At 37.8% G+C, this 21,715-nt stretch overlaps 1 protein-coding gene across 4 annotated transcripts in view; it reads right to left on the reverse strand.

Moving 5' to 3' along the window:
- Positions 1-21,715, reverse strand: part of tex2 (testis expressed 2) — a 44,073-nt gene that overhangs the window by 3,412 nt on the left and 18,946 nt on the right. The window contains exons 1-11 of one of the 4 annotated variants that reach the window (XM_058769805.1): positions 17,913-17,931; positions 11,181-12,759; positions 8,213-8,413; positions 7,437-7,758; positions 6,240-6,448; positions 5,401-5,544; positions 5,226-5,325; positions 2,663-2,783; positions 1,152-1,262; positions 767-976; positions 279-399 (exon numbers count right to left, since the gene is read on the reverse strand). In XM_058769805.1, coding sequence (XP_058625788.1) covers positions 279-399; positions 767-976; positions 1,152-1,262; positions 2,663-2,783; positions 5,226-5,325; positions 5,401-5,544; positions 6,240-6,448; positions 7,437-7,758; positions 8,213-8,413; positions 11,181-12,734 — 3,093 coding nt within the window. In that variant the 5' untranslated portion in view covers positions 12,735-12,759; positions 17,913-17,931. Of the gene's footprint in view, positions 1-278; positions 400-766; positions 977-1,151; positions 1,263-2,662; positions 2,784-5,225; positions 5,326-5,400; positions 5,545-6,239; positions 6,449-7,436; positions 7,759-8,212; positions 8,414-11,180; positions 12,760-14,140; positions 14,274-17,912; positions 17,932-21,715 lie in introns of those variants that run through there. The other 3 variants (XM_058769804.1, XM_058769806.1, XM_058769803.1) reach the window with 3 other exon arrangements.

Here is a 21,715-nt window from a genome sequence, read left to right on the forward strand (position 1 = left end):
GGCAATCCTTCCTATTCCATAACACCTTTGAGAAGGCTTATTAATGTAGTCTGATATTAAAATTATGAACTTAATTCTATCATTTGTAATATAGATAGACCAAATTCTTTAAAATCCTCCTGAAATTGCAACTACAGAAATATTTATGAAAATAAATGCACATTAAAATAATGAAATCAAAAATGCATTCATGTTCTTATAATGCAATTATTTTTGCATTCATAATGAAATCCATGGAAGACTATATTAGTGTTCACGTTAAGTTCACATATGCTTACCTGAAACTCCTGATTGAGTTTATTTTCTATCCAGTCCGTCACATGAGCAAAAGTAACCTCTCTCTCACCCAGTTTAGGCCGAGCTTTCAGTTCCAGATGAGGAGCACTTCTGAAACCATACCTGAAATAAACAGAAACATCCACATGTGTCCACATTCATGTCTTTAATCTGAACACTTTATTTCAGGAACATGTTTTACTTTTGAGTTCTAAAAATGTATATACTTTGCAGGGTGCCTAATTGTCAGAAAAATTGCAAAAAGACACAAAAATCCGATTTCACATGCTTCAACCATGCAATAAATTTTTTTTAATGCATTTTAAAATCTAATCTTAGTTGTACAGACAGAGGCATGAAATATCTTGACGTGTACTGAATAATGACCAGCAGATGGCATGCTAGCAACTTGTAGGATGCCCAGAGATACTATCAGACTTTACTTCTGTGCACTAGTAATGTGACGACATTATTGAAGGAAGCGCTATACCATATCCTGTCTGTTGGAGGTGGTGGAATGTTGACAGCTAGTGTTCCTCGACACTCCTGAACCTCCACCGTCAGGAGCAGTGGCGTATTGGACACCTCCTCTATCTTCTTCTTAATGAACTCAGTTTCCGTGGCTTTCTGGAAATACTTAGACTTGGCAATCTTGTCCACAAAGCGCATGATTTTGCTGGGTCTGTGTCCCCCAACAAAACTGTGAAGAAAAGAGGCCACGAGCCAGTTATACATGCAGCATGTTCCGCCAAAGTACCTTTATCTCCAGGTGTGCGGCCATCTTTAACCCACAGAGAGATTCTGTGTCCGAGCCGTTAAACTGGTAACAATATCCAGAACTAAACAGAAGGAAATGGCAAGTTTCTCAATCTCACCCTTCCACTCCAGGAATTTCAGGCACTTCCACAGCATCTTCCTCATCAGAAGATCCTGCACTTGATGACTCTTCATCACTGTCGGCCAGGAAGTAAGTGCGTGGTCTGGTCCTGGTCCATGCACACAGACAAACAAAGGTTTAGGCAGCATATTTCTATATGGCCTCGTACACACTGCAAGTTTCAGGAGTGAGTGCCGTAAATTATTGTTCCATGTGTGCACGGAACAGCACTCACTCCCACATTTGTAACCACAGCAACATTTTGTCGTCTTGCAGGAGTGAATAAAAATTTAGCCATTTGTGCGCCATTTTTTGGCTAAAGACTCTTTTTGTCTGTCCATTTTATCTAAACAACCGCTGACAGTTGTTTATGCTCGGGAGGCTGCTTTAGAGAGCGCCGTCTTGCAGTGTTGCCATGTTTTCATATTTACAAGCACTATTAGGCATGTTGTTTGGTCTCATCTCATAAAGATAGGCGCTTTATGGAGTTAATAAAGTGGTCGGTTGCGAATATGAGATGTTTTTTGTGTTTTTTTTTTGTGCTTCTTGTTTTTTTGTTTTTTGTTTTCTATGAAGATCTGGCAACACTGACAGTTTAACGCAGGGCTCATGAGCGCAGCTAACCCCGTGTCAAAATGTGCTAACGTTAAGACTTTTCACTGTTATTTTCTTGCATCTCACATACAGACGAAGACACATTTGTGATGCACATTCAAATATGTCATTAACAACTAGTTGTTCAGTTCCGTACACACTGCATAGAATTTCTGTAAATGCGGTTGTCACTACCTGTATTTTTCGGGAGTTAATGCCGTTGTAGGATGCGGTTGTCACTCCCGTATTTTAGTGAATTATGTGTGTACAGAACGCAATTAAGGAGTAAAAGGTGAACTGACAACCGAATTTAACTGCAGTGTGTACGTGTATGATAACTGGCTTTCTGAAAGCAAGGGAATTTGCAAAGCTGCAACACACCTAAACTAAAGATGACAAACTCCACAGCCGATACACAGTCAAAAAAAGCACTTCTTCAAAACAAAGATGAAAGGTCTGTTCTGAACCCCAGTGAGCTGTAACACTTTTAGGTATTGTTTTTGCATGTTTCACACACAAAGGCAGAATCACATGTATAAAACTGTGGTTGCAATCCCAGAATGCAATGAGACGCTCGCTCAAGGGCTTGGAACAGAACTTCTGCAAGCACATGCGGGGATGTGGTGGTGTTTCAGTGGTGAAATGTCTGTCATTTTAATGCATGGAGCAAAATTCTAAGCAGCTGCAATGTACAATACATTGAGAGATTCCAGAAAAGCCCTGATTCAACTCACCATTAAGAGTTCACATCCAAAAAGAAATCAGTCCGGAGGAAAAAAAAAAAAAAAAAAAGGGAGTAAATGATAATTACATCCAACAGAAAAAATAACCCATCAAATAAACACAAAAAGGCAGAAGCCCAGATATTTAGAACAAGAGATGAGGAACTTCTGTTTTCTAAAATGTCACTCTTACCCTTCTTTTCCCTGTTCTCCAAGTCCTTCCCCCTCCTTTCCCAGTCTGGTCAGGTTCATCTTGGTTTCAAGAGTCATAAGAAAGGAACCGTTGTATGAGATTTCCAAGTCAAACCAAAGGCCTACAAATGGAAATTCAAACAATAGTTTATACAGTGGTCCCCAAAATGTATTTGGTCACACCTCCAAATGGATGTCTCAATGTCAGTGCATTTACATAACAAAAATGTGTCATTTGCGGTGTCCCACTAATAAAACACAAAACATTTCCTGGAGAATAATCATTTCCTGGACAGCTCATTGTGATTCTCTAACTTGAACATTTGAAACAAATATATCTAAATTATATTATTGATACTTTTTCATCATTTCACCATCAAGCCCAAAAAACATGATTGCTTTGATTCTCTACTATTCTGACACAACAGGCCACCAGTTGCTTGTCCCCTGAAAACAAGCAAAGCACTTCTTTCCTTCATATTACCCTGATTTAAAAACTCTACATCAAATCAAGCGGTCTGGAATTCTGCACCCAGCATGTTTACACACTGATTAAATTCAATCAGCAGTCGCTAGTGAACCCCCGGAAATCTTAAAAGCCATGCTGTCATGACGCACACTTCCTCCTGAGTGAGTGAAAGGTCAGTACTTGAGTTCGCTCCACTCTGATTGGCTCAGAGTCACACTGATCCTCTGAGCTCAGCGGGCTGCTTCCTCGATGACGAACGAGAAGTTTAACTAGCTGGCAGGAGTCGGGTCATTTACCAAATCATACAGACTCACTGTAGGGGTGCTGCTCCATCAGTACAGTGCCGATATAGCTTGACTGTGGGCCAAGGCACATCTAATGGTTTTGCAGCATTCAAAGTAGCAGAGTCCACAGTAAATGATTTGAGTATGTACAGACTATTTTTAAATAATAATAAAAAAAAAGAAAAATCAGCAGTAAAATAAAGAGACGAACAATATCTCCATGACACTGTAAAATTTTGTTAGGCACCTTGTGTGCTTTTTTTTTTTTTTTTTTTTTTAACCACCATGCTAGGCACTTTGTGTGAAAATGTAACCTCACTACTCTTGCTATGGGTCCATGTAGGTTGCCAAAGTCTTCTATAAGTGATTTTTTTTTTTGCATTCCTGCAACACAGAGTAGAACAAGAGCTACACCAGCTCTTCAAAGGTCAATGGGTTTGATTCCCAGGGAAGGCATGAACTGAGGAAATGTGTAACCCTGAATGCAATCCAAGTTGCTTTGGATAAAAGTGTCTAACACACGGATAGCAAAATTTATGCATTTGGCAGAGTGTTCTAGTGGCTTCTAAGCCACTGTCAAAGTGCTTGCTAGTGGTTTCTTGAAGGGCTCAAGACTTTTTAGTAGACAGTACACTTTTAGTAGACAGCATTTCAAGTTATAATGTATTTTATACACAGAGTTAAATAATATAAGGAATTATATATTTTATCATACTTAAATTGCAGGTACAAAAGATACAAATCAGGGATAAAACAAATCTTTAGATAGAAAAAAAATAAGGACCGATGCATTCAATCCTGTTCAAATTAATAAAAAGATCATTTGCATCCTTTTTCTTAAAGCTTGAAGGTGACCACAACACCAAGGTGAGTAAAATGACAGAATTTTCATTTTGGGATGAATTATGGCGTGTACTTAGAAAGGCTTATATGTTCAACTGTGCCCGAGATGAAGCAAAACATAAAAATTAAACCCTGTTGAGAGACACACAGACTTGGGTAATTCACACATGCTTCACACAGCTACAACGAATCGGTCTCTCTCTAATAACCACATTAGACTGCATTGATCACTGCATTGAATTATCAATGGCTCAAGCCACGGTTACTAGCTCCGAAATTACATTTTGGAATTAGAAACGGAGGCTTGAAATGAGATCAAAGAAATTAGTCCTAAACACAAGAACATTTTAAGGACCAAAAAAATAAAAAATTATAAATGGTTTGAAATACATAATCTGAACAATGTCTTGATGTGCAGTATCGTGCTTTATTTTCTAATAATTTAATGGCCCATCATCAATTATTCCTTACTTAATCCACAATATCCCACACGCCCAACAAGCAAACTACTGTAGGTGCCAGTGTCTGTGGAACTACCTAAACTGAAACTAGCAGCAAAGACACCATAGAAAGATAAGACTGTTTAAGACCCAAAATAATTTTAGAGAACTTTAAAACACCTTTTTAAATCTTTAATATAGTGTGCAATTTTGTCATATAATTATCCTTATTTAATTTGTATTAATCTAAACTCTGTAACCTGTACTTTAGTAAACTGTAGGTTAAGTGTTTGATTTAGTTAAAGTCTTGTTTGTATGCACACGTTATTTGTAGTTCATGCTCGTATAAGTTGGAGCCCCCAATCATGTCGATTACTTCTGCATGTTTATTACATTCTGATGTCTGAGACCAAGTACTTTTTTATCTTTATTTAATCGTAATTATTCCCCCTTATGAGCTAACCATTTTCCTTTACAACAGTACTAGCAATGGTAAGCATAAATCATAAATTGCAGACCAGGCCTTACCTCTGTGATCCACAGATGGTTTGGATGAGCTGAGGATCTTGGGAATAGATATTCCCATGTCCAGCTCGGTGAGGGTCAGCTCATTCATGAAGTATGGCAGCTGTAATAATCAAGACATTAAGTTACCGTTTTAATCAAATATGCAGTCAAGACAAGTAAACCTATCTGTACTCACCCTGATCTTACTCAGCTTTTTCTGGATCTTTTTGGACACCACATCTGCCCAGTATTTCTCTCCAAGAAAGTCCCAGAAAATGCGACCTAAAAGTGCATTGACCCAGGCTTCAGACTCGCACTCCTGCTCACGACTGGCTGGGAACTGTGTGACAAACATACATTTAACTCAATTAGAATATTGCATAAAACATAAGCACCCTTTCCATCCCATGTACTCAGGAGAACAAAATCGTCACTAGTATTAATAATAAAAAACAAAGTTTAAGACTTTTTTTTTTTTTTCTTCGCTCTACGTGATGAATGATTTGCACCTCAGAGCAACACAAATGAAACGATAAAGGCTGTCATGTTATCGTGTGTTCGTATGCCTGACGTTTACAAATGTGATCATTTGAGACAGTTCTGGGAAGTAATTCTACCAAATAATTTTTATGACGGACTTTGGCATTTCAGAATGATTAAAATAACATGCGAGAAGGTGTGCGACGAGACTGGTGCAGTTAGAGACTGGGTTAGTACATTTATCCAGTCACATTGTCTTTTGTTGCACCAAAATTATTCAGGAAAATGTTTCCACATGTTGTCTTATTGGATTAAAAATCTATCTGGCTAAACTGAAATAATGTTTTTATGCACATTTTAAGAATTTATGCACATACTGCCATTTCCATCCAGCATTTTTATTGCAATATCATAAAATTCACAAAAATGTGTGGATGGAAACGTAGCTATTGTCAAAGTCTAGATGTACAAGTTTCAGTATTTGATAGGCAGAGTTGGCTTTTAAATGAAAGATTACTGCTTTTAGGAAAATGGACACTCTAAAATATTATGTACCTTTTTCACGATTCCCGGGCTGCTTCCAGCGCTCTGAACAGGGCTTGTGGTTGGGCTGCCTGCAGACTGGCTGACATATTTGGCCATGTAGACGTTGTATTCCAGAACTTTCTGTTTGACACTGGCATCAAGGTCTTTTTGTCTGGGATGAGACTGGAGCACTTCATCCAGACTACCCCGACTGCTGCTGCGGCTATGAGACAGACAGCCTGCCGAGAGAGATGATACTACTTGATTGCATGATTAATAAAAAAAAAAATAAAATCATGGATAAAAGTATAATCCGTTCAATGGTCCTCATTCATGAAAAAAAGATTTTCTATAGACCACCCTTTTCACAGACTGTGCTGATGATGCGTTTCCAGTTATTTACTATTTCTAGGTTTTCTTTTAAAATTATGTTATATTACCTTGGTATTACATTTCAGAAAACTAGTTAATGCTGCTGCAAAAGTGTTTCTAATGCAAAAGGTGAGGGAGTGGTGGCAAATTAAACATCTTTCTCTCTTCTGAGCACCGCAATCAATCCCTCTTGAATATTTTTTCCTATTTTGGAGAGTCAAACACTATCATGTAAAAATTAGATTTGTTGCAGTTTCCACTCAAAACTATTGAAGTTTACCCAACAATGATTCCCACTTCTGAGAACCCCAGAATTGTGCTATCATTGCAAATATACTTCTGACAGGACCACTATCGTCAAGGATGACTGACAATTAGCATAGTTTGGCGGTATGGTTCTGTTCTGGGCAAGAACTCCCTGCGCATCCATGCAGTCTGTCATGAATGAGCAGGGAGAGCAGCAATAATAATACCCCCCCAAGGGTTAACAGAACAGAACCAAGCAGATCATTAATGTACTTAATTGCATTTAGTGTAACACATAACTCAAGATTAGGGAATCTGATTCAACAGGAATATCAGAAGCCAAGTCCTGACTGTGGCGAAAGGAGGAGTTGGGGATGGAGGAGGGTAATTGCTCCCGAGCAAACAAAAGCTGCTGAATAATACTGAATAGCGCTTATGTAGGGAAGCTGTGATAGATGTCGTATTCCTATAGGTAGATGTGATCAGCTGAGAGTCAACTGATGCAAGCTTGACTCATGTGACCTGCCAGAACTAACGCTGACGCTAGATTTTTTTTCTTAATGAAAGTACTAATGATTTGAATAAAGGACCATTTGTAAATTTTTTTACTTGTAGGCAGGCCAGAGGGCTTCTTGGCTTCGGATTTCAGCTTGGACGCAAGTAGCATCCTTCTGAACCATTCCTCTTTGTCTCTTCCTGTTCTCCCAAACAGGTACAGCACAGGTTCTGTGTGCGCTCTCTTAGGTTCCTCACTAGTGCCTACAGCCTCAGGCCTGTCTCCTGCTGCAGGGGTCTTCTCCTCCACCACCACGTCAGACTTATCTCCCTGCACTTTGGCCAGGAAGTCATCCTGCTTGGCCAGCTCAATGCAGATGGGATACTTCTTATTCCACACCCTTTTCCTGGCCAGGCTATGAGGCACCAGGTAGATCTGTAATAAAAAGAACTCAAATGTTCATATAGTACGCATTTAAAGGGTTTAATAAGCTTTGTTCTTGAAAAGCTTTGCAGAACAACGTTTTAAAGACATTCAGATTTCACATTTTGTTCTGTGCAAATGAGATGCTGTATCACAGACGCTTACAGTAAATGCAAGAAAAAAAAAGTTTCAATGTACAATTAATCATGAAAATTAACATGGTTCCCTGTTTGTCAGTAACATTTTAAATACTAAAATTCTGTCATATTCTATAATTCAGTTAAAATAACATTCTGGAATTCGAGTCAAAGAGACATTTTCAAATCTTAATTTATATTAACAAAAAACTAAATTCTCTACAAAAAGTTTGAATAGGGCCTGTACATTAAGCGCTCTGGGGTAAATTAACTGCAGAAATTCAAAACAACAAAACAGGCTGTGCACAGAGATCGTGTCTACCACCCACCTTGCTGTTGGTGAGATCATATATTTTCTGGCTAACATAGCTGACGTCAGGTTTGAGCTCGTTGAAGGTTGCCCGGCGGGGAATATTGCGGTTAGGTTTGGACAGTCGCAGGACAGAGCCCTCCAGACGTACATACACAGAGTGAGTGAGAGTGGCGTGATACGTCTCAGGGTCATAGCTGTAGATCTCATTCATCCAACCCTGAGAACATAAGCACAGAAATTTTACAACAACAAATGGGCCACAAAAAAAAAGAACAAACAAGAAGTAAATAAGGGACCAAACACAATCTACACTGTTGGTTTACAACTAGCCAGACCTTTAACCATTGTAACATCATATACAGTTTCCACCTTCTGAGAAACAATCTATTCTAAATGTTTTTGCTGTTTGTTGTTTCCAATATAAAAGGCAATGGTAAGTGATTTTTTCTTTCTTTCTCAGACTAAACAGTACCATTGTGTTCTGTTTTGTAAGGAAACTTCAACTGAAAAATCAAAATAATTTGTTTAAACCATTTGATAACTTATGTAGACCACTTGACCACAATTTAGTGAAAACCGGACAAACAATCAGTACTTGGCCCCTAAAAGCAAAATGGAGAACAATACCCTGAAAAGCTTTGCTTGACCAGGACATGTAATTAAAAACACTACAAAAACACTACCTGTCAACCAACTGTACAATCAAAATAAAAGGCAAAGAAATGCCAAAAATATAAATTAAGAAATAAAATAAAACACTACAATGCCAAAATTAACCAATTAATTACAACACTGTTAAGTAAACAAGTATGAGGAAGGACTGTACTGCCTTTGTTGGCTGAAGGATGGGCAATCAGACGAACAAAGGTAGGCCTGATAATATTACACAGCTCAGGCAAAATGACGACGTAGACTACCACACATTTCTCTTTTCCACTCAAACAAGTCAGGTTAAATGGAGATAAGACTAATACCACTAGTGGTGCAAATGAAAAGAATTGAATTTTCACTTGTTTGTGATAAAATGATTTAAGTCCATTAACACAAAGAACACAAACTAAAACAATAAATATATGGAAATATTTTAACTGAGGTAACAGTTTTACTATTATAACGGTTTCAGCATCCACTAAAAGACAAAAACTTTATTTTAAGTATGCGCTGCAGTTATGTGCTGTGTTAATATGATTGCAGCATTTGCTTTTTAAAATTGGATGGATTTTGACTGTTATCGCTCTTGAGCTGGAGAAAAAAAAAAAAAAAAAAATCCCAGTATAAATAAATTATGGTACTTTTATTAAAAACACCCCTGAATGTTCTAAACCCTCTTCATTTCTAAGATTTTACTTAAATCAAGGACCTAGCCAATGATAAGAATAATGGCTTTACCAAAAAACATGATCTGGTGCCTCTTTGCTTCAGTTCAGTTTAGATAAATGGCTGTCAGCAGAGACCAATAGACTAAGTGGTGACAATGATAATGAGCCTGATTATGAGCATTCCTGGCTGCTATCAAGTAGTTCATTCTGACATATCACTGTGTTCAAACAAGCAAACTACAAACGATACACTCACAAATATACACTCACTGTGTACTGTAGTACTACTGAAAAAAATCATGATCCTACCCTTTATATACCATATGAAATCTCAGTTGGCCAGACAAGGATTCAACTTCACTAAATCATGAAAATACTGGCGTCTGGGAGAATGTGAGCCTGAAGACGGTAGCATACACAGTGAGTTTTTAAAAGCTTAGCTTAAAGATGTGCTCATAAATGGCTGTTGAGACAATATTCTTGCTTGAAATGGAGTGGAGGCTTGTACCCAGAAACTGTATTATCGGAGGGTTGATGTGTCACAACTACCTCTGGAGACAGCCTAGTTTATATTGTTAATTTCTCATAAACGCTCTTTGACGGGTTGTCCTGCATTAGAACATGACATCAGCAACATCCACCATGACCTAGTGTGACTATCATAGAGTGACTATCATGTGACCATCTTACATTTCAAGCAAGCAATGCAGAACTGACCAGATCAATATATTACCAGGAAAAGCTACACAAGGCCACACTAGATAAGCTGGTCTTTAGCTTTTTTGTGAAGGCCTTCAGCCATTCTCAGCAGTTGAATAGCCTCCTTTCAAGACTCTGGTTAACACTCTTCACCCTAGTAGGACTTTAATCAACTGTCAATTCAGGAAGCAGTCTACCCACACCATAATAGCTAGGCTTAGCAAAAATGAAGAAAGTGCCAACAACAACAGACTTACTCTCAGTGTACTAGTCAGTAGACTAGACATCAGCTGCTTTAGCTTGCTAACCTCTCACAATACTACAATGTACTTGCATTACTCTTGATGATATATCCGCAACTATTATCACATCCATGACAAGATTGTAAGAATAGATACAGACAGTTGGCTAAATATGGATAAGTCCCAAATTCAGACAGATTGCTGAACATGTCAATGCAATTTTTGTTTTTAATATTTCAACATAAATGGCAAACAGTGGCCAGTATCATCAAAAAGCAGTCTTCATAAGAGCCTACTGAATGTCCCTACTGATAAAACATGATCTGTCATAAAAACTGTCTGAGTCAAATCTGGAATGGGGAGTAATATTTTGTAAATTTAAAAAGCAAGCATATGCACTTTCTGAAAAAAGACAATTTGTATTATTTGTGAGTACTAGGGCATACTATGAAAATAGACTTCATACTCTTTTACTTTTTGTTGCTATTAAGCATTTGTTGTTGTTGCTTTAGTTAATTTAGCATTTGTAGAACTGAGGCAATGAGGACATATTTTCCAAGCAAGGCATCTATATAACTGGTATGATCAATTATCTCCATAAAAGCATCGTGAAATGCATAGCGAATAAACAAAAATATTTTGTAGGCCTATAACTTCAAGTTCTTCAAAACTACACCCTTAACCACTGCACAAGAATCGCCTTTGACAGCAGGGTGGAACCCACCTTGTAGATGGTTGGTTCTTTGATATCCAGAGGAACCCGGTTCCATTTCTCTCTTCTGCTCCAGCTGCAATGACGGCCACATGAAGATCTGCCTCTTGCTGACAACCACACCACCAGAATTGCTAGCATGAATCCTGCCACCACTCCCATCAACACCCAACACACATATGTAGGAAGTGGCAACACAAAGCAACCGTAAACTATAGATATAAGAAGTATCAGTGCGTTGTGGGGTACTCCTGGAGGCTCATCTTCTTCCTCTTCCTCTTCCCCTCCTTCAGTTGGTTCGTCACTGTATCCCCCTGTGCTCCCTCGTCGGACTTGGGATGAACGAGGCTCTTCTCCATCTAACTCTGTGTCAGTACAGAGCTCAAAGTCTTCTGTGTAGAGCTCGCAAAACTCTTCATCTTCTTGACGAGCAAGCGTTGACATAAAACACCTGTCCAAGCCCAGAGAAGGTGATTTGTGCAAAGGCAGCTCAACAGTTGGCCCCTCAAGAGGACTTTCGCCCTCCAGGTCTTCCTCTTCCTTGATGCAGTAGTTGTTGTTGCTTTCTGAATGGCCATTGAGGGCAGACAGGTTGGAGAGTTCAGAAGCGCTAGAGGAAAGGTTTCTGAGTCTCTGGAAAGAGACTCCTGCAGTTGTGGACGTGGAAGTGTTTGCGCTGACACCACTAGATTCCTCACCAATGATTTTGCTGAGCAGCTGAAGGGGCTCATACATGACCTCCGACAGACGGCGCTTTGTGTCTTCAATACGTGCCTCCACCTCCTGAACTTTGAAGAAGGAGCGGCTATCAGGTGAGGTGAGGGGGGATGAGGGCGCGGTTTTGGAGTCTCCACTGGCGGCAGAAGCGCGAGACTGGGTGAAAGGTTTGAAGAGGTGCAGATTGAGCCGGGAATCTGTGTGCCGATGAGTCGATGAAGCCTCATGCTCGGATCGAGCAGTGTCTGTAGACAGAGACTTAACCAGTGTCTTCATCAAATGCCGGTGCCTTGTCGGCTGTGGAGCGACCTCACGAGATTCCACTTCAGTGGAAAGGGACTTGACTAGGCTGAAGAAGGGCTTTGAGGGAAGGCCAGAGGCTTTGGCTGGGGATGAGCTGGATGAAGCTGAATGGGTGGAAGGTATGGGGGCAGTCGACCTCTGTTCAGAGGGCCATGAGAAGCTAGCAAGACTAGAAGTGGACGTGCAACCCAAACTGATGGAGGGGTGCTGTATAGCCAGGGCAGAACTGTGGGTCTGGGATGAAAGTCCTGTGACCATGTCTGCTTCCAGTCCTTCAGAGAGAAGCTCCTCGCTGGCCTCCTGAGCTGTGACTACGGTCTGATCTTCAGGTTCAAGGCCAGAAGGGGAAAGAGCTAGCCCGTAGAGCTCTTCTTCCTCCTCCTCCTCTTCCTCATTTCCCTTGGCAGAAAAGTGTATGGTGATGGTATCCCGGGACAGCGAGCGCTGCACCTGCACCTTACGGGCTGGTGAGGACCGAGAAGAGGAGGAGGAGGATGAAGAAGGGGGGCTTAGTGCGTCTGCATGGCCACCACCCTGACTGGTCATGGCACCACTCAGAAGAGCTCAGAGCCTGTGGGTGCAGAGAAGAGAAAGGTTATATAATACACACTCATCATATCAGTTCATCATCGCTATACTGAAAAAAAAAAACAAGCTATTTCAGCTGAACTGAAAACAATTCTTATAATAACAAACGATCTCTAGCATTGTGTTTGGTGCCATTGCTTTGGCAAGCATGTCAATGGAATTAAAATTGTGACATGACTGCAATTATCAAAACAAAAGGCTGTGATTTAATTTTACAAGTATACAGTTTGTTGCACTGAAACGTGTTTCTGAGTGAAGCTAAGCAACGTTTTTATTTACACACGTGCAGCTCATGATGCAATGTTCATATTGCCTCAGTTAATACTGGAAACTTTCATCTCATGTGCTGTAAGTTCAGCCTACATCTGGAAATGCAACGTGTACCATTCACTTTACTTTCATATTCGCATAGTTTCTAAAATTTTTGTGGACAGGTTTACAGCATTTCACAATGAGAAAAGATTGTTGACCTGTTTCCACAGAAACTTACAGGTCTACAGGATTTAATGCTCAGATTAAAAAGTGTGACTTTTTTACATTGTCAAGGGTCTACAGATGAAAAATAGTCTTTTGGCTAATTCTGGCACATTTACAGCAATGTTAATGCGCATTGCCCCATAACCAAATAAACTGAGCACATTTCGGTCTTGATTTTCTTCCTGAAAATAACAGTGTGAATGTAATGTGGACTAAGGTTTGAGTCCACTTTAAAATACAGGTACAAGTAAATGCAAAGATTTTTTAAAACCTGTTCAAAATGCTTACTGAAAAGGGGATGGAGCTCTTGGTTTCTTAAAGTGAACCAGAATGATACATTTAAAGTGTACATAATTCCCCCCTGAAGGGTCTGAGGGCTGACAAAATACTCTGGGAAACACAAAATACATAAATTCATTGACTGGCATTATATGGTTTACATCACAAACAAAGTGTGTGCTTTTTGGAGCATCAGTATTTGGGAACCCACTCATTTGGACTAAAAAATTAATTATTTTCTAAAAATCTTTGTGCTTCTCTGAAGAAAGAAAGTCATATACATCTGGGATGCAAGTAAATGACAAAGTATTATTAGGTGGACTACCCATTTAAAACTATTACTGGTAACCAATACAAGGAAATTTTTCACACATTTGTGCTGGCTTTAGCTGGTCACCCATCATTCCTACACAAGTCAAGCTAGTTTACCTACAACCAGCTTAACCAGTTTGTGCACAATCCACTTTGTGGTTGAGTCAAAGCTGAGAATTCAAGTGATTTATTTTATTTTATTTTTAAAAGATATACAAAAACAAATACACCAAAGTCTAGACACAAACTAAACTTTACTAACTTGACAAATCCAAATCCAAAAACAAGACACTCACCAAAGAAGAAGGTTACATAAAAGCCAAATCTAGACACCAGACAAAAGGAAACATGTAGGCTATGCACACACAATAGAACTAATGACACAAACAAGGAACACCTGAGCACAATCAAGAAAGGAAAGGGAAACTCGAGGGACAGGAAACCATGAACAAGACTGGACTATGAACATGAATAAGCTTCAAACTAAAAGACATGACATAATAAAAGACATGAATCAAAACAAGGGCAAAACTTAACCAAACCAAACGTGACAGCACACATCTGAAACCAATTGAAGTGGTCATGAATTGACACATAAGAGTCATTGTGCAATAATACAGTTTAAGTTTCAGAACTCCAAACTTCCTTGTTAGACCAAAAACAGTTCTTAGTTGTGAAATATGGACACTACTATAATGCCGCAACATGTAAGCAAGTAACCAAAATTACTAGTAATTCTAAAGCCTGATCAAAATAAATGATTGTTGTGACATGTAAGGAATCAGCTGTTGAATCAAAATTGTTTATTTCTGTTTATTAAGAAATTCAAACAATCAACTAAACAGTCATATGTACATTGTTCCTTGTAATAGCGCAAACGAACAACTTATATTCAATTTATGTTTAAAATATATACAGAAAATATTACTTTTTTAAGTGGAATGGTAATTTATTATGTTAAAATTTTAGGTCTAATGTTTATAATTGGCAGGTCAACTGTTTTATAGCATTGCTCATCTATAGTCAGTACAATGCACTGTCGCTGCCACCACTCTTTCATGAATCCAAAAGACATTTTCTTTTTATTTTGTGTTACAGATAGGCCCAAGAATATTACTATTCCACCAGATGTATAGTGCTTTGGCAAAATATTGTGAGATATTGTCACACTTCAATCCAATTATTGTTTTTATGTCAAACATGTTTTGGAAAGATTTAAAGATTGCATTGGAAGGATGTGGAAACATAATGATGATGATGATGAAAAATAAATTATAAAAATGTGTGTATTTCATGTATTTTTGTTATTTTAAAGATAAAGGAATTAAAAAAAATAAAGATACTATACAGATAAATAATAAAGATATCAGGAATAAAGATAAAACTTAGTACATTAAGATAATAAAGTATTTAGGTATTTTAGTACAGTTAATACTTTTACTGCTTATATTTATGTTTGAATGCCTGACCATATGTATGTATACATTTAAGGGGGAAAAACACTCTAAACATGTTGATCGTTAGATCTGGAATTTTTGCAAGTTTATTTATAAATAACATTTTTACATTCTTATGTGACTGTATAAAAAAATGCATTTATAAAATGTATAGTTCTGGTTCTTGAAGCTGATTTTATAATAAAGCACGGCTATGACCGCTTCACCAAACAGAGCTTTTGTGTAAAAAGAAACTAAAGAAAGAAACTCAGTTAACACTAGTGCGTTTTCGTTTTAAAATGAGTAACCTTTGCTACCAATTCATTTTTGGGTGAATTGTCCCTTTAATAAAGTGCCCTGCTGGTGTTATGTCTACATCATTCTTTAATTTTGAGGTCATGCCCTCCCCCTTGACAAAAAAAGTGTGTGTGTGGAAGTGCAGAGTTTTCTGTTTCAGGTACTGTGTATAGTATGTTCATCCATTTATACTGGTAATGACAGTTTCTAGTCTTTGTGCACCACTTTTATTTTTTATTTTTTCCACAGTGTATTGCATATCAACTCTTTTTAGCATTGTGCACATCCCACTCTTTATTTTTTCATTCATTTCATATGATTCACGCATCAGACAAACTCTGCTTTTCTACTCTCTACACAAGGGGAAGAAGATTATTGTTAAGTCAACAGTGGCAGGCAAATTGCTGTTAACAGTTTTCCCAAAGGACAGCTGGTCTCCGGTCCTCAGGGAGGAGAGCTTAATGATTATTAAAGAAAACTAACACAGCTTCTAAACCAAAACATGTCCTGCTGTCATGGCTGGCCACACACAAGAAATGCTTCAGAATTATTTAGTCTATCTCCCACCATCTAAGAACCTCAGTAATTAATCATCCCATATTTCCACTGATTACATTTGGCAATTTGACCTGTTTTTCTACATATAGCAATGATCTCTCTGAGCTGACTAAAACTGCCTTAAGAATATATAATAAAGGCAGTCTTTGAAGGGAGTGACTGCTGGGACGAGAGCTGTTTGAAGTTTCTCACAACAAGGAAAAGAAAGGGAGCAAAAGAGAACGCTGAATTTAAAGCTGATCAAAGCAGTCAAGGGTAAAGCACTAAAACAACGACAGCAAAGAGATGAGACATCACATCAAATGTATTTCCTTAATTGAGAGACAGAGTGCTCAACTAGGGTACACAGCCAGAAGCAGCGTTATAATTTTTATGATTTCAAATGAACTCCATATAGGCTCTTTACATGTCCTTCCAACAATCTGGAGCCTTTTGGCCTCACTTTGAATGAATCAAGAGACATCCCTATTTAATAAAATATTAGTGATATATCATCAAAAATATGGTATTTAACAAAATTGCCTGTTTATCTAAAATCACATTTCACTGTTAGAAGTGCACAGAATGACAATCAACACTCATCCATTAATTAATTTACAACAAAAACATCCTTAGAAATATTGATGCCAGTTGTTGATATCAAATTATACATACCTCAGTTGATAAATTGGGTCTAAAGAGTAGGGTTTGACTTAAGTTTAGTGGGTTGTGGTGTAAGGATCTTTTTTGATTACTAGTAATATAGTATAACTTTTAACAACAATTAACAACAGAGCCCAAACTTAAATTTAATTACTATTTATTTTTAAATATAATAATCAACACTTAAAATTTTTTAATTGCACATAATGCAGTTTAAAAGTAAAATATAATGAGTATATAGTCTACGAAATGCTCTTGTCTAGACTTAATTCCTCTAGTGAACTAACAAGCTGTGTACACTGATGACTTGCCTGAGGTAAATGAAATCCTACGTGACATTTTATTTTGACGTCTTTCCGCAGTTGAAACAGATTGAGCGATTTACATGAGGCATCAGATGTTTATTCTTGTTTATTTCGTGTTAAAACTAGTAGTAAAGAGGAAGGGATGATCACGCTCACTCGTGCGCCGCGGTGGCGTTTAAATGTAGGTGTTTATATGGCGATTTGTCGCACCACATCAAAGAGCTCCAAAACGGCATTGATCGTTTGAATTTCCTGAAAAAAACTGACATAATTTGAAAGATGAGACTGTTTCAAGATATATAAAACTGGAATTTCCAATGAAGTTCCACTCTTGCAGTGGTTAAAACAATGCTGTACCGAAAGACCCGTACCGATTACGCCCTTAATAGTATACTGTATAAAAAACACAAAACACTGCTTTTAACAACTGACTAATTCCAACAAATTACAAAGTAAAACTTTCTGAACCAAAATTGCATCCCATTAGGATCACTGAGGCGATGGATTAGACAGTAACAGGGTGAACATTTAGTGGGTCAAAATATCCCCTACATAGTTCATGAATAATATCTTACTAACATACTGTATTTGTAAAGGCATTATTTTAACATATACATAGGGTGGGCAGTAAAAGAACAGAATGTCAGTGAAATCACACACCGATTACTACAGAATACATTCTACTAGATATTGTAGTAGTAAAATTCATTGAATTGGGAGAAAAAAAAGAATTCCCATGATTTGCACTTAGTTTGTCAAAGCTGTTGTGTAGTTAATGTGTAACTGTGGGTACATCAGGAAATGACACTAGCGCAATTAACGAAACTTACTTAAAATTGAGCATTTAAGGCCTGGTTATACTTCATTTCTCACTCCGCTCCGTCTAGCGCACAGTTGAGTGTGCAAGCCGTTCAAAGTACTGTATACTCCATTGACTGTGAGCATCAATGGATGTGTTCGTTGTGCACACTACCTAGAAGACCTTCTGAGCACTCAATACACTCAAAGTCCATGTGGTCAGCTGACTGTGCTTATGACGAAAAGTACGTCACATGCACTGTTCACAAAACGGAGCGCAACAAGTACAAACGTGTACTTTGGCCTTTAAGCCCAAGTCGTGTGTGTAACAGTATAAAGAGTCTTTATTCGTATTAACCATGTATGTAATATTATGAATAACATCATTTATATGTGCTCTACAATATGTATGGCTTTAGGTACGTAAGTGCTATATATATATATATATATATATACACACAGCAAAAAACATTTACTTAATCAGTAAAAAAAAAAAAATATTAAAAACATGCAACTTATGGTGCAAGATGCTAGATTTTCTTTTAATTGGCATTAATGTCAGATAATGCTTTTGTCTTTTCAGTAAAGTATACGCTGTTCATTTTAAGAAGTTTTGAGCTGTTTTATATAACCTGGTTTAAAACTAATTGAAAATAATGAAAATTGTTTTCCAATATTAATCTTACATTAGGTTCCTTATAGGTTAGTTTCTTGACAAGCAACACACGGACAGTGCTGCCATAATACTTATGTAATGAGGTGAAAGGTGTGTGTGTTTATCTTTGCAACGGCTTTGAACTTCGCTCAGTCAATCAAAATCAAAGCGGTATCCATTTTAGTATTACATTTTTAAAAAGTTTTCCATATTTAAAGTACAATTTACTGACAGATGGCAAAGCACATTTTAAAAGAACAGTGTTTAGTGAAGGATTCTTTCATTCGCTTGACATGAATGAAAGAACGATGTGAAAAAGGATCGTCTTGTGGACAATTCCCTCAGAGAGAGCGACACACACACACACACACACACACACACACACACACACACACATACAGAGAGAGAGAGAGAGAGAGAGAGAGAGAGAGGACTCCATCTCAGCATTACAGTGCTTATTTGCAGTACTGGCATAGATTCAGCACTCGCATTCAATTAATGTTGTGAACGTCCAGTGCCAATCTCAGGAAGCATCAGAACAGTGCAGCCAGACACAAGAAAGACTCACCATTATAAACACTGACATGATGGAGCAGAACATCTGACTGAAAGATGCCGGGTAGGTTTTTGTGTGTGTGTGTGTGTGTGTGTGTTATTACATGTACCAGAGCACAAGAACACACACAGGCTGGAATGTGCTGGATCAAAGGCTTGAAGACTTAGTGTAAGGCTTAAGATTTGGTGTAGAAGTGCTTTAGACTGGCTCAGAAGAGACCCACTCGTCCTCTAACAGAAGTGCTGCCTCCCAGCTCACACTTATGAAGACTGATACTAATATGGTAAACACTAAATCAATCAATCAATCAATCTTTAGTCAAAATAAAAAGATTTTTGATATAAGAGACAAATAAAACAACTTTGTGCATCAATACTAGGCCTACTCCTTTCCTGGTTTAAAAAAGAACTTGATTTTCAAAAGTCAACAAATTTGAGACAGCCACACAATAAACTTAATTCTGTAAAATAAGTATAATGAACTACGCAAAAAGCATTTTGAACATCACCAGCACATTTCATATTGACCCAAAAATCTAACAGTTAATGCACGTTATCACATCTGTCGAAAATTTGGCTGGCTGGCTTTCGGTTGGAATATTAGAACTAAAAACACTAACATAACCCACTCATGGGCATCAGTCACTTCACTGAATACTTGCTGTCTAAAAAACAAATAATACCTTATGATTCATCTGCTATCAAATCCACATCATTTGAATATCATTGGTGTCTGTCAAAAAATAACATGAACAATATGGTAATATTTACAAGAAGCAGTGGTCAAGGGAGTACACACATTTCCTAGAAAACCAACACAACTGGACGATTTGACTACTTCATCACTTTCTGAGAATAAAAAGAAAATGGTACTTCTGTGTTGGTACATATATTCGGGAATTTAAAGAGTAGTTTGATCACTATCTTCTCCGCTGTTTAAAAGATTAAGGTAATTCAAAGTTTGATAAAATGTTGTTTCATTTTCAGATGCTAAATTTCTACATGATTTGTTAAATTCAATTTCATCAGTTAAGCATGGACTGCTGTGTTATCTATCCACACTCTTGTTATCTAAATTACAGGATACATTTAAATGCAATCTTCTAATTGATAATACTATTTATAAACAATCGTATACACCACTGATCAAAATGATCTGATCTAAGCCACCACTGATCAAAATATCGGCACTTGGGCCTCGGGAACATATTTTATCTGGGGGGTGCTGGGGGGGGGCTTGATGTTGCAGGGTGGAGCCACGGTGGGGGATTTTAGACAAAATCCTAATATTAAACAGCCCAAACTCTTATAGATTAACATACAAATGAATGAAGAGTTATATGCCAACCAATATATATTTGTGCTTTTGTGATTTTAGTTATATAATTTCTTTAATAATTTAAGGGGATTTTACTAAATATTAACATTGTTGATATGCCAAAGTTGGTCAGTGCACTTGCAGATGTACATGCGATGTAAATAAGAGATAAATGAATCATACACTGCAGACAGCTTCACTTAGGTATTATAGCCTAACTGGAGCTTTTTTTTTTAGAGTGCTCTAAAAAAAAAAGAATCATGCTAGACTGAATTCAGTGATGTTCTTTGATAATGTAAATGTTCTTGGCTCGCTGTATAATTTGTTTGTTGTTTGAATAATCGTGGACATGCGGCTTATAATTAAACTTAAAATGTTGTTTTATTAAACATGTGATCAGGTGAAATACAAATTCAGTCTTATTAAAATATTTTATGACATAATATGGTAGGCTAATTGCCTAAAACGTTATGATTTGCGTGGTTAAGATTAGGCTACAGTGGTTTGAGCGCGTTTGACCAGATAATTAAAGAGCTGTGCTTATGTGATTGTCGGTGGCTGTCTTGAGAAGCGAGAAAGCTTCGGAAGACGGCTCATAAAAAGGAAAAAGACGTAAATAGTTTTTACAAGTTGGAATCTAAAATTAATCGTGCGAACATTTCACATGAAATTCTGTCAGTGAGAGGCAGATGTAGGGACGCGGGACGCGCGGTGTAAGGCGCGCAAGAAAAATACAGCCGCATATTTCTGGTCAGTTTAATATAATCACAAAACTATCACAAAAATCAAGTATATTGGGGATGATCGAGGGGCTCAAGGAAAATCTTAGGCCCGGCCCTGCGGCGGGGGGTGCTGCAGCACCCTCAGCACCCCTAGTTCCTGCGGCCATGCACCCTTGGTAAATATGATCAAAGAAAGCTGTGAAAATTTATCTGCATTGTTAATCCTTTTGATCTTTTATTTTAAAAATTCACAAAAATCTAACCTTTCATTGGATAATAAGAATTTAAAATGGGGGGAAATATCATTATGAAATAAATGTTTTTATCTAATACACATTGGCCACAATTAACGGCACCCTTCTATTCAATTCTTTTTGAAAACTCCATTTGCCAGTTTAACAGCTCTGAATGGTTTAGCTCCTCAGTACTTGAGTGAGCTCTTATCACATTATAGTCCTCCACGTCTGCTGCGTTCTCAAAACTCTGGCCATTTGATAATACCTAGAATATCAAAATCAACTGCAGGCGGCAGAACCTTTTCCTATTTAGCACCCAAACTCTGGAACAATCTACCTAACACTGTTC

This window comes from Onychostoma macrolepis, chromosome 03, assembly GCF_012432095.1.
Source record: "Onychostoma macrolepis isolate SWU-2019 chromosome 03, ASM1243209v1, whole genome shotgun sequence".
Taxonomy (NCBI): domain Eukaryota; kingdom Metazoa; phylum Chordata; class Actinopteri; order Cypriniformes; family Cyprinidae; genus Onychostoma; species Onychostoma macrolepis.